This window comes from Leptidea sinapis, chromosome 4, assembly GCF_905404315.1.
Source record: "Leptidea sinapis chromosome 4, ilLepSina1.1, whole genome shotgun sequence".
Taxonomy (NCBI): Eukaryota; Metazoa; Arthropoda; class Insecta; order Lepidoptera; family Pieridae; genus Leptidea; species Leptidea sinapis.
The window spans coordinates 4,832,459-4,846,282 of NC_066268.1; the positions used below are offsets into that span (position 1 = coordinate 4,832,459).

At 35.1% G+C, this 13,824-nt stretch overlaps 1 protein-coding gene across 2 annotated transcripts in view; it reads left to right on the forward strand.

Moving 5' to 3' along the window:
* Positions 1-4,991: 4,991 nt before the first annotated feature.
* LOC126979713 (MICOS complex subunit Mic60-like) overlaps positions 4,992-13,824 on the forward strand; it is a 35,286-nt gene continuing 26,453 nt past the window's right edge. For both annotated transcript variants that reach the window (XM_050829186.1, XM_050829187.1), the window contains exons 1-6: positions 4,992-5,098; positions 6,004-6,182; positions 7,932-8,125; positions 10,544-10,573; positions 12,496-12,644; positions 12,892-13,018. In XM_050829186.1, coding sequence (XP_050685143.1) covers positions 5,051-5,098; positions 6,004-6,182; positions 7,932-8,125; positions 10,544-10,573; positions 12,496-12,644; positions 12,892-13,018 — 727 coding nt within the window. In that variant the 5' untranslated portion in view covers positions 4,992-5,050. The remainder of the gene's footprint in view (positions 5,099-6,003; positions 6,183-7,931; positions 8,126-10,543; positions 10,574-12,495; positions 12,645-12,891; positions 13,019-13,824) is intronic.

The window sequence follows — 13,824 nt, forward strand, 5'->3', positions numbered from 1 at the left end:
GTCGAAATCTACTACGTTTTAAGCAACTGTTCGCTTTCAAACTTAGCCGGATTAGACTTTGTCGCCATAATATTATTGTAATTACTATGTCAAATCTAACTGCACGTTTCATACTAAAGTATTTAAAATCGGTTTCGGTATTAAATCTTTATTAAGTCGGTTTTTTTTGAAAAGATGATTCTTTTATTGTCATCAATCAGATAAAAAGATTACGTTGCTTTTTATTTTCATATATTAAATAGTAATTTTTAATTAGCTATGGGTAGGCCTACGAAAGGTTCCCCGTGCCTTAAACAATATAGTTCCCCTATTTCACGTTCTTGTGAGACACTGAAATATCGTAAAGAATGTATGTGATCTATGAATAACAGGTGGCCTAAGACCGACTTAACAGCAAACGGTATAGTAATATTATATCATCAATCTAAATGAAAATTCCAAAAAGACAGTACACAGACTATATTAGCATCATCCACGTAAACAAAAATATTCATAAATATTATCATAAAATGAAAACTACTGGGCTAAGCTATGTCTAATTTTTATGGGACCAAATGGCATTTATTCCGCAATGAATAATTACGTAAATCGGATCATAAATATCAGCGTAATCGTTGTACATACATAAAAAAATACCAATCGAGTTGAGAACCTCCTTTTCGCATAAGGTTAAAAATATACCAAAGCTTCCTTATAAATTACACTTCTAAGGTGAAAAAAGAGAAAAAATATTTTCTATTGCAAATATCATTACTGTACAGGGTGTTAGTTTAATACATTAATATAAAACTATTTAAAATATAAAAAGCTTATTCGAAGTGGTCATTATTGGCTGCAATAGAGTTCTGATATTTAAATTATGAGTATAAAATTTTTTAAGTTATTAGTTAAGAAATGACCAGTTCGTCTCATATAGGCTACAAGTCCTAAGTCATCTTTCAAAATATGCGACATGGTTCTAGATTCTATCTTCATCTCCCGAGATAAATTATTTTGCTTTCGGACAGGATTTCTTCGAATTCTTTCCTTTACTGCTTTGACCACCTTTTTCGTACGAACACTAAGTGGACGGCTAAATCTTTTTCTGTCACAAACAGAGAAGGTCTCATTGTACCTCCACTAACATTTTACTAATACCAAGCGTATGGAGAGTTTTAAAAATTGCATTTGGCTCCATACCTACTTTGTGTAATGCAATCACAGCGAGTCGGTTCTCTTTATCACCCAACTCCATTTCAATATCACAAAATATTGTACAATAAATTGGCGCCAAAATGAAAAAAATACATGAACCATCATATAAAAATGACAGATTCAAATGAAAATTTTTTTTTTCAATTGTACCTGTATTTATGACCAGACTAAGGGTATGTTCCGATATGCACTGCGACCACTGTACAGTGTGACGTCAATTTATGTAGTTTACTGTGCAGCCGTTCCTTTATAGCCAGTTATACTGGTTACTAGTTAAAATGGAACGCAATCCCGTATACTGTCAGCCGCATTTTTTGACGAAACATTCAAATGAGTGTATTAAAGTTTTATGGTTCATTAAAAAAACGTTGTTGGAGTACTGTCAAATTAAAATTATTTGGGATTAAACTGTAGGTATTGTTAAAACGTTAGGCACTCGAGTGGTTTTGACTGATCAAGTGATCAAAGTACTGCGAGTACCTTACTTTGAAAACCCCAGTGCTCACAGTAGAATATGGCGGCGATTTATGACGTCATATATTTCCCAAGGGTACTGCGGCAGTATACTGGCAGTCCATAACGGAACGAATTTTTCTACAGTGATAGCACTGTGCAGTGCTCGCAGTGCATATCGGAACATACCCTTGTATAGAAAACTTTTGTATAGAATTGCGTAATTAAAGTCAATGTAAATGAGCTATGTTTTGAAACTAGTATCTTTAAAATTTTCGTAAAACATTAGCCTATCACAATATATCCTTCTTTAACTATAAAACTACATACATTGTAAAACGTGTTCCAGGTAGTTAAATAAAAATAGTTTTTTATGGAATATTAGAACAAATGAGCGTACGGGCCACTCGGTGTTAAGTGATCAACGCCACCTACATTCTCTTGCAACACCACAGGAATCACAGGAACGTTATCGGCCTTTAAGGAAGGTGTACGTGTGAAGGTCGTATCGTCACGGAAACATCTCACAAGTAAGAAGGAAGTAAGTTCCTTGAAAACCGCACTGTGGAGTGAAAATTAGGATATCATCCACACATCCAGATGTTGTGGATGATATCCTAATTTTTGACGTGTCGTACGAAGGTGGAATCGAATGGAACCGTGACAAATGCGGAGAAGATACACAATGAAGCGACGTCTCTACGCAACGCCAAGTGATCCAGCCGTTCACAGAGTACTGGGTCCCGACAGTGTAATTGTAGTTAAATAAATAATAATAAAAATGTAGCTTTTACGGACATGTTATCTGATCTGCGCCTGGTCGCGTGAGCTGTATAACTTACGTAGGTACTACGTAGATTATTAAAAAAACAGTGAACTATTATAAGTCATAATTCAGTCGAGTCAATTTGATCTATTTTTAACCGACTTCAAAAAAGGAGGAATCTCAATTCACTGGTATGTTTTTATGTTTGTTACAATGTATCCATGACCCCTCGTTTACACCCAGGTATTATACAAGTATTTGACAAGTTTCATGCAAATTTCAAATACAAGTTGTATGCAATGTTTTCAAAATACAAAAACATAAAACTTGTGGTAGACAATATTTGTATGAAACTTGTCTGATGAAATTGTTTGTCACCTATTAGTTGTCTACATGTATATGCTCTCACGTTTTATACTTGTTGTAGGCTTGTAGCTAAACTTGTTTAAGGCATGTCAGTGCAGAAGTTAATGAATTTGACAACACAATTGACTACTGGCACAAACAATAGAAAGTGAAGGTACTGCGGAACTTTGCTTCATCAGTGCATTATACTTGTACATATGATGTAAATTCAAGAAAACCACGCAATTACTGGTCGTGATCATTTTTGAGGAGACGAAAGCAAGAAGGGGCCTATCGTGCCTAATTGAATAATTTATGAATATAAGACAGAAGTGGATTCAGAAATTTTGTTAGAATGAAACCAGTAAATTTGGAGAATTTGCTTCAAAAAGTTGCACCATACTTTTCTTATCAGAATTCACGGTATCGAAATGCCATCACTCCAGCAGAGCAATTATTTTTTTTATGGAAAAGGAGGACAAACAAGCGTACGTACGGGTCACCTGGTGATACGTGATCACCGCCGCACACATTCTCTTGAAACACCAGAGGAATCACAGGAGCGTTGCCGGCCTTGAAGGAAGGCGTACGCGCTTTTTTTTTGTTAGCTGTTTATTTTAGGTTTCTAGCTACTCATATTCTTCTTTGTATTTGCATCGGATATCAAAGGCAAAATGTAGTTATTGCATTACTCATGGTTGCGAGACGATTATAAAAGTATCGAAAGAATATCTTAATATAAGTCCACTCCACTTATCTTCGTCTTTTCCACTAAAAAAAAGCGGTCTGTCCGGTAAATGTTTAAAACTTTATCCACCAAGCATGAATAGAGTATGAAACTTGTCTTAAATAAGTATTATACGTAAACGTCAATAAAATTAACAATACTTGTAAAAACATGTATGTTTTATGTTGTATGTATCAGACTGTATCAAACATGTCTCAGTTCTATATGTGAACTCATATGTGTTTTATACTTGTATAAAATCTTGTTGGCAACACAGTGTGAACGCAAGAATGGTTAAGACAATTGCAATACATGTTAAAAAAAAATTATGTATTGACAAGTATTCTACAAGTTTTGTATAAAACAAGTTTTTGACTTGTTTCTTGGTGTAAACGAGGGATGAGAAAACCATAAAAGTCTTAAATTTGATATAGTTAAGTATGTGCGCGACAAATTTACGAATAACTCAATATCGCGCCAACCGATTTCTATGTTTTTTATTAGAAAGGAAATACTTCAACGATAGTTTGGTTAGGTTCTGATTATGGGATCAATACTCGGCCGAATCTTTTTTATGCTATCCGGATATTTCAGTCACCTACCGTAACGTCGTTATGTTCAAGTAATTGTCGTAGTCGAATATGATGATCAATACTACTCCTTAACGTCTTACAGTAAGCGATCTGTGGCAGAAATTCTGTCTGTAATGAATTTGCATTGCGCTTACGTTCATTGTTGCAACGCAAAATTTAGTACATCTGCACATATTTACACAAATTATTAGTTAGTGTACTTCAGCTTCACTAAAAATAAAAATAAAAATTACAAAAACACTATTCGAAATCAATAGATATAATATGCACTAAAAAGTATGAAAATAATTATGTATTTTTATACAATCTAATTAACTAATATAATTCTTGTTACGATTATTGTTATTTTCGGAGTCGGTGTCAGCCAAATTTGGTTCGTTACTACACACATAGTTATAGGTGAGATGTGCTTGAGTCGCACGCGTGAGAGGCGAACGGAACCGCGACGGGGGACACCGATTCCAATAATGACAAAAATAGTAACTACATTATATAAATAATGAAGTTGTAGAAGAATACGCGATTATTTTTTAATTTTTTTAATTCATATTAGTAAGGATGGATATACGACGACCTGTATAGCCGAGTGGTTAGCGATCCTACCTACTAAGCTAGAGGTCCCGGGCTCGAATCCCGGTTGGTGCAAGCATTTATATGATGAAAATGGATGTTTAAATATATTTATGTATGTTTATATGAATTTATGTATGTTTAAGTAAGTATATTGTATTAAATATATCACTGTCTTGTAACCCATAACGCAGGATATATATGCTTAACTTGGGGCCAGATAATTTGTGTAAATAGTTTGTCAATATTATTATACAATGAGAAGATGGAGGTTTTATCTATGGTTTCTATAAAAACCTCATGGAAGTTAATCATTCATCGAATAACCAGTTGACATATTTCTCAATTCACAATCAAAACATACACCAATGTAATGCAATCTAATTATAGAAATACTCAAAAATGTTTAGGATTCCAGGAAAAATATTATTCAGAAGTTTATTAAATGTGGTATGTATTCAACTCGTCTGTATTTATTGTTTGGATACGACGTTTAGAAAATATATTAAAACTAGAGCTGTAGCCTGCAAAATGAACGTTTATAAATACCCATGTCCTCGAAGCCAAAATAACGTCAAGTCTTAGATTAAGGATTGGTCTCCGCTGCGCTCCAACTAGATACAGCAATACCTAAGAATAGCTTTTTTATTATTAGCAACCCGGCATTTTAGTTTCAATCGTTAGCAAAGTATAAGAGAAAATGTGGCACGGCAACATCACACATTGTTTGAGACTAGCTCGAGTATGCCTAATTGGACGTAGTATTAGTTGTCACACTGTGCGACTACGCCTGCGATATCTAGTTGGAACGCAGTGGAGACCCATTCTTAATCTTAGCGTCAAGTAATATGTATTTGACGAAATACATAAAGCATAATAAAATAGTCCAGTGTTCAAAAGTAATCAGAATGAATTTCATATTTATGTTTATAGAACAGAATACAAATAACTTTATTGGCAACAAAAACACACAAAGCGAGTGCCAGAACCGAATTGTAGGCGTGTCCCTTTCTTTCCCCATCAAGGAGGGGGGGGATCCTACCTAACACTTTGAAATTTTTCTTGTAATTTGAGTAGTATCAGGGGTGAGGGGACATCCCCTCCCCCTGCCGCAGAATTCCACCTTCGCACGACACGCCACAAATGTGATATCATTCCCACCATCTGGATGCGTTGCGTTCCTCAAAAGTGCGGTGTTTACGGGACGATACGACATGGATACCTTCAAAAAAAGCGTGTACACCTTCCTTAATGGCCAGCAACGGTGTATTTCCACTGGTGTTGCAAGATAATCCTGCTGCTATCGCAGTAGAAGATGCAGAGAGAACATGTAGATATAAATAGTTATTCGACAGCGCCGACAGACCGTCCAGATCCAACTAGCAAGTTTATCTCGTCTGAAGTATACTCCACAAGAGAGGGAGACCTGTCCTCCGCCTCCGGCTCTCCCGCCACCGAAGCCCAAAGATGACACCGCTATATGGGGCGCACTCACTGTGCTCTTTCTTGCCGGAGGCTTTGCCGTCATTGCCAAGTGTGTAACTGCTATGATATATGTAGAGAAGTATAAGTTATTTATGCAACTGTTCTGTAATAAGGGGTATTAAAACTCGAATGTGATAATAGTGTCACATAAGTTTTTAATACCTATCTATTATCAACAGTTGCATACAAGAAATTATCTAAACCCATAATATGAATCCTCTATAATAGATTCTGAAACAGTTAGCTTACTGCTAACATTAAAAAAGCCAGTCCTAGTAGCCAATAATATCATTCAAAGGTGTGTTATTATAAAAACGGATGATATAATGTACTGAATGTTATAACAACACTCGTTTGGATGATGTAATGGTTATTAGGACATTGGGTGTTTCAATGTTGGCAATAAGCTAGCTGTTTAAGAATCTTTAATAGAGCATTTAAAGCATGGGTGTAGATAAAAGTATTAAGTAAGTCTGAGGCTAGATTATGGGGACCACAACGGCTATTTCTGCCGTGAAGCTGTAATGTGTAAGCGTTATTGTGTTTCGGTCTGAATGGCGCCGTACCTAGTGAAATTACTGGGTGAATGAGACTCTTATGTCTCAAGGAGTGCAACTGCTCAGAATTTTTCAGGTTTGCCTGCTCATTACTGCATTGTAATCTACAGAGCGTATCAATTACCATAAACTGAACGTCATGCTCGTCTCGTCCCTTATTGTCATAAAAACGTTGGGTATAATAATACATACAGTGAGATGAATAATACGATAAAACAGCTATGCCGCACACCGACGATATGCACAGCCGAGTCTGATGGCTCGACCTCATTCAATACCTAACTTCTCCAAATATTTTCCAAGCACAGATAATAACCGCACGCAATTCAATTTTAAAAGCAAAATATTTCTATTTCTTAAAAGCAAAAGATATATTAAATTATAAATTAATTCTTTTTTACTGCTTTTGCTTGCTTTTTTTAAAAACTATTTATGATTTGTTTAATAAAGGCTCGAGATTCTTGTCAATTTGTACTTTTTCACTGATTTCTATCACTTAGATTAGATGTACCAAAACTTGATACGCCCCAGAGCCTTGCCCATTTAGCTAACCATCCGAATGACGCATTATCCATAAATCATGTTTGTCCAACTATCCAGTTATGATGCCAGAAATTGAACTATTTCTCTTTTTTTAATGGAAAAGGAGGACAAACGAGCGTACGGGTCACCTGGTGTTAAGTGATCACCTTCTATTGCAACACCAGAGGAATCATGGGAGCGTTGCTGGCCTTTACGGAAGGTGTACGAAGGTTCTCTTCCCATTTGAACTATATATTTCCAGTGGTAGATGCCAAGTTTTGACATACATAAATTTAATTTTTGAATCCCCACTTCAAATATTGTAATTAAATTCTTAAATCTATATATATTGGTAATAATAATAATAAATATAGTCGGCTTAATAATATATAAATATAGCTTTAAGAGCAAATGTATACTCTTTTATAATAAAGGCTCAGCCACTGTCCATTATCTAAAAATAAAGTGATCCGACAGCCTGGGACTAGATAACGATTATTTTATAGCAATAGCAATGACAGTACAATATTGTATGGTTTATTAAAAAGAACGCAAAAAAGAATGTTGGGAGAGTTTCTTGGGCCGCTCTTCTCTCTCAGAGCACCATTTGTTTCCGAATCTGGAATGGTATTAGAAATTACATTAAAAAATAATTCTAAAGGATTCAATTTTGAGAAAAGAAATGCATTTTATTTGTGATATTATTACAATTCTTACAGACGTAATCCAGAACTTCGGGATTGGCTCAGCATATATGCGCCATGGTTTGACGATGCTATAGCGATATTTTACGAAGAAAATATGACATACTCTGAATTTGCTACAGAATGTATTGACAATATGAAGTCGTTTTTTGATGGTGGAAAGGGCAATAGATCAAAAGAATGCTCTTTAGATGGAAAACGTGTTACAAGTGAGAGTAATGTTTTTAACTGAATTGTTGTCCTTTTTCGCGGCACTTACACATTAAATTACTAAGTACCCTCAGATTTGGAACTACTTAGTATTCGGAACGATGTAGCTTATTAACATAAATATTGTATGCAGTCTATTTGAATTCTTGTATGCATATCAATACTTTTTAATTGTATATTTTATAATTCGTTAGTACCAGATTTACGATGTAATCCGTCTTAAAGTTGATGATATACAATGGATGGAGAATTAACGACCATTTATTTAGGTGAATCTGCGAAATGGTTTTATATCAATATTAAATTTTAATGCCACCATTCTAAATAATTAACTGTAAAATTAAATAGCTAAATACTAACTGCCTTATTTATAAAAAAACGCTTTTCGAAGGTATAAAGCTATATTAGTTAAAATTTTTTTAAGCCTATCGAATTTTCGATAAAATTCCTCATTCATATTCGTTAGATAAATCTCCCATGACTAATACGTCTCCATAGTACACAATGTTGCCTTTTCGTACAAAAAAACATGATTTTAACTTATTTTATGAGGAACTGTCAATGGAAACAGACATCTTTTCAATGTCAATGGTTTTTCAGTTGTCAAAAGTCGATGTCAAAATAATTTCAAACTTCAAAAATCAAAGTTTTGTAGGTTGTCGGTTGTCAATCTATGTCGTATATCCAACAACTTTAAGCGGGAAGCTATTTATCACTATATTTAACGAACAGCTGATCGATGTCGGCCATGTTTGTTTTCGTTCGAGTGCTTAAAATAGGTTTATAGAAGGGCCTAATCCTAGCTACTATAAGTCACGTCAGTTTTTTCGAAGATTTGATGATTAGCTCTAATATGCGATTATGAATACCATTTTTTAACAAGCGTATGATAGCGAAGTTTTAAATTTCCGCTAAGTCATTATGAATAAGCTTCTAAGAATAAATGTCAACGGTTGCAGCGGAAATTTGTCGACGCCAGGCAACCTAGCGAAACTCTCTAAGAAAAAAGCGACTCACTCGATTGTATGAAACGTGCAGTCTATGGATATGATAAATTGACAAATGACGGCTATAATCTTGTAAAAAAGGAGACAGCCGAAATCCACTATGTACGTTATAAGCAACTGATCGCTTTCAAACTTAGCCGGATTAGACTTCGTGGCCAATCTCCATACTCTAATAACTACTATTTCAAACTTATGTCAAATGACTGCAAGTTTCATACTAAACTAAATCTCAATTTTTACATAGGAAGTCTCGCTTCTTACTACGCAATATTTACATTCTCTTTGGTGGAAATGTGTCGTCGCCAGGAAGACATCGCTTTTTTGAGACATCTTCATCCTGTCACCGTCGACAATATTCTATTTGAATTTAAGTGGACTGCATATAGAAGGAGGCTGGTAATGTGCCTGCAGAATAGATAGATGCGATCAGTGATTGAGGGATTAGAAAGACATACCTCACCTTTACCGACGTGAACCCAGTGCTAAACATGAGCGTTATTCTTACACCAATCACTGATACTCACTGGTCGTTCAATTGTTTTAATAATAAAGTATTAAGTAGAAAATAAGTGGATAGGCATAATGCGTGTGCGCAATCATTTGTGGGTCACGGTGGGTCACCGCGATCACTGTAGGCATGTCGAAGGACGCGGGGAAAGGTGGGGAAGCGGGATCACATCTATAACTTAAATTATACTAAAATAAACTTCTTCGCTATTATAAGTGTATTTTTAATAATCTACTTTGATTTACGCGCGAAAATGCTCGAAACTGTCAAGGTGTCCGATTATGACGTCACGCCTCAGAAATCAGTGATCACGGATACTAGAAAAAAATTACTAAGCCATGCAGAAATGATTTACCGCATTTTATACTGATGTTATAATATTGCCCTGTAATTCCCCGGGGTGTAAGAGGCGACTTAGGGCATTAGATAGACTAGATTGAGTTGCCACAACGGCGCCTTTTTCTGGCGTGAAACAGTAATGTGTAAACATTATTGTGTCTCGGTCTGAGGGGCGCCGTAGTTAGTGAAATTATTGGGTAAATGAGACTTTACAGAGTCTTACGAATTTTTGGATTTTTTAAGAATCCTGAGCGGCACTGAACTGTTATGTGCAGGGCGTATCAATTACCACCAGCTTAACATCCTGCTAGTCTCGTCCATTATTGTCATAAATTAATATTTAATAAAAAAATAATAATTGATATCTTTAATCTCAATATTTGTATATAATCTCATTTTGATCGGCTTGGTATGTATCTATGTTATGGGAATCTTTGAATGGTAGATCGGATTGAAGTGGTACTTTGCAAATTAATCAAAGATGTATGAGAATAATTTAGTAGCACGTTCCAACGTGCAAGTGAATTATATTCAGAAATTTGTTTATTTTTTCTTTATTTCAGCTGTTCCTAACAAAGAAGAAATCTTACCTGGTATGTATGGCCATATTACTCACGAACTGTTTTAGATGCAGGGACACGATTCATACACTACTTTATGTTGTGCTACTACTTTGTACCAATCTCTTTATTACGTAGTCTTAATAGTATATTAGTATAGAAGAACGCGTGTTGACTAAGAAAGAAAAACAAACATAATTACTTTATAATAAATAATAAAATGCATATTTATTCAAGACTATATATCACAAATTTTTTATATGTTAGTAACTTAAAAATTATCTTAAACTAATGTATTCCTTGTATTATAATCTTGATCCCATTCGGGTTTATGCCTCCTCCATCTTCTTCCAAAACTCCCTATTTTTGCTTTCTCCGGCCAGTTTTTTCCTGGCTCTGGAAGAAGGTCATCTCTCCACCTCATTTACTGTTTACCTTGGTATCGGTTACCCGAGCGACTGAGAGACCATTCAATCTTGTGGCTTTTAAAAGTCCATCTTTGGTCGGGGACCCTTACCACATGTCCATCTTATTGCCATTTATTTCATGTAAGGTAAAAACTAACCGTTTTTTTCCCCGATGGTTGTGGTACGGATTGTATGCACCTTTTTACTACTTTATTAGCACTTCATCATCGGCCGGAAGACGTCCACTGCTGGACAAAGGAATCTCCTAAATATCTCCACGACTATCAGGACAAAATAATTAAAAAGAGGACTTTTCATATTCAGGCGCTTACGCTAATGTTTATAGATCGTACTTAGACTTAGCTCAGAATTTACTTAAGTAAAACTTAGTTGAATATGTTAAATCCTGAACTCGACTTTTGCATTGGCCTGTCTTAGCTTAAGCTCAGTTATCATATGACTATAAAATAATATTAAAGATTATGCGAAGCCTATACTTCTTGTAGCCTTAGACTTGGATTCATACTCGTATATGAAAAGATACACACCTTCATCCCAGACGGACATATATGCCCAGGCATACCCTTCCCACTTCATCCGTAATGTGGCAACATGTGCCCTTTAAATTTGTGCAGCCATTCTCCTTTCACTCTATAACATCCAATAACCTCAATATTTTTGTTTCAATTACTGCCAATACTTTCTTCACTTTTTCATCGCTCTCTAATTTTACTGTTTCTTAATTTGTTTCTCAAATTACTTCATGGATACTAATAAAAGCTCTGCTTTCTATAATTGCATTAACTTTGTTTTATTCCTCTTCTACGACACCCAGCATTTACTACCTCAAATTAAATTTGTAACCAAAATTTATGAACGATGCGGGACTTAAACCTCTCGGGTTTCGTCCAGGTGCTCTTCCACGGAGCCAACTGTTCGAGTGACGTATGCTTCGTAAATCTTGGTATGTCATTTTCAACTCTCAGGTTGTGGCTCCGCCTACAGGATCTACTTTAAAGTTATAATCATAGCTCAATCCCATTATTTGCATATTAGGAAATTGACTTGAGATGTCGCACTTGCAAAATCGAAACAATTTGTTATTTTTAAAATGATATCCCTAACTTCTGGGATTAATTAAATAAATTTTGTAACTAAAATTTATTAACGATGTGGGACTCGAACCCGCGACCTCTCGGGTAGCTCAACCTTCTCGCTTGCTTGCAGTGAACTAAACGAGTTGCAGCAACGTCACTGCTAGTGAGCAATTATTTAAGACCACAGAGCTTGTCTAGTAGTATACATATATATCATTGTACAGAACTAGTAAGAGAAAAAGTCCAAACGGTTAAAATGAAATTTTCATTAAAATGCAGCGATAGCACGAAATTATCACATGTAACAGTAATTAAACTGTAAACACTGACCACGTTCCAGCGAGGTCCAGAGACATTGAGGATATATATATATAGTAGCCTATGGTAAACTTTTAAACAATTTACCATTAAACATTAAACAGTTTTCAAACTGCCAACTTTGAATTCACAGAAAATTCGTGTTATGAAAATGTTATCGAGTCTAAAGAAGAGGGTAAACCAAAGGATGTATGTGAACTTCGGGAGTGTATTCAAGAGTTTGCCAATACAATTACAAAGAACTACTGCAAAGCTACAAATGCCTGTGCATGTTATAATAAAGTTAGTATAAGTAAAATTAGGTGTTATGGTACCCGTAATATTATAGTATATCATAAAGTATCTGATAAAAATACTCCAGTTTTCGTTTTTGCTCAATCTTCACTAAATACTAAATTATATTATCTACATACTTTATATACCTATGCAAATGCTTCACGTGTTGTTGAAAAAACCTAAACTTCTATATTTATTGCTGTAAAACTTAATCTCGTATGGATCTTATCATAATCTTAATGTAATTTTTCAGGTGGTCAAAGACACAATGGAAAATTTCTCAGTGCCTGGTGTTAAAAAGCTTCACGATATGATGGCTAAGAGAAAAGAAACAGAAGAAGAATGTCTCAGAGATATTAAGGAAGCACAGGCTAAGTTAGGTATGTAATGCCACACACATACACTCCTATGTTATAAGGGAGTGTTGTAAAATTGCAATTGTTGTCAAATTGCAATGCTGACGTGCCGCAATCGCTTGATTCACAAGAAACTTCTTATCTGGAACAGCTTTACCTGGTTGCCAAAATTAAGGCAAATTAAAAAGGAAAATGTCCGAATTAAGTTCTGTCGTCTTTGTTACTATAATAATTAAAATTATCCCTTTGAGGCAATTCATGTTAAATTGTATTTTTTTTACCGACTTCAAAAAAAGGAAGAGGTTCTCAATTCGTCGGTGCGTTCTTTTTTTATGTTTGTTACCTCAAAACTTTCCACTGGGTGAACCGATTTTGATAACTCTTTTTTTAATTGAAAGCTGGTGCTTCCCGTGTGGTGCTTCCCATTGTAATTTGGTCTTATCGTTTTATCTGACAGTGGCATCTATGAGCATTTAAATTTGCTATACATACGTATAGCAAAGTGGATGATAAATTTACGAATAACTCAATATCGCGCCAACCGATTTCGATGATTCTTTTTTATTGGAAATGATATACTTCAAAGATAGTTTGGTGAGAGTTTGGTTAGGTTCTGATTACAGAATCCATGACAAAGTAACGGAACTCTTCAATTCTTAGGAGCAAATTAACGATACTCGGCCGAATCTTTTTTATGCTATCCGGATACTTAAGTCATCTACCAACACATAGTATGGTCTGGTTATTGTCGAAGTCGAATATGATGATCTATGGGGCTCCTTAACGATTACAGTAAGGGTGCGATCTGTGACAGAATTTCTAACTGTCTG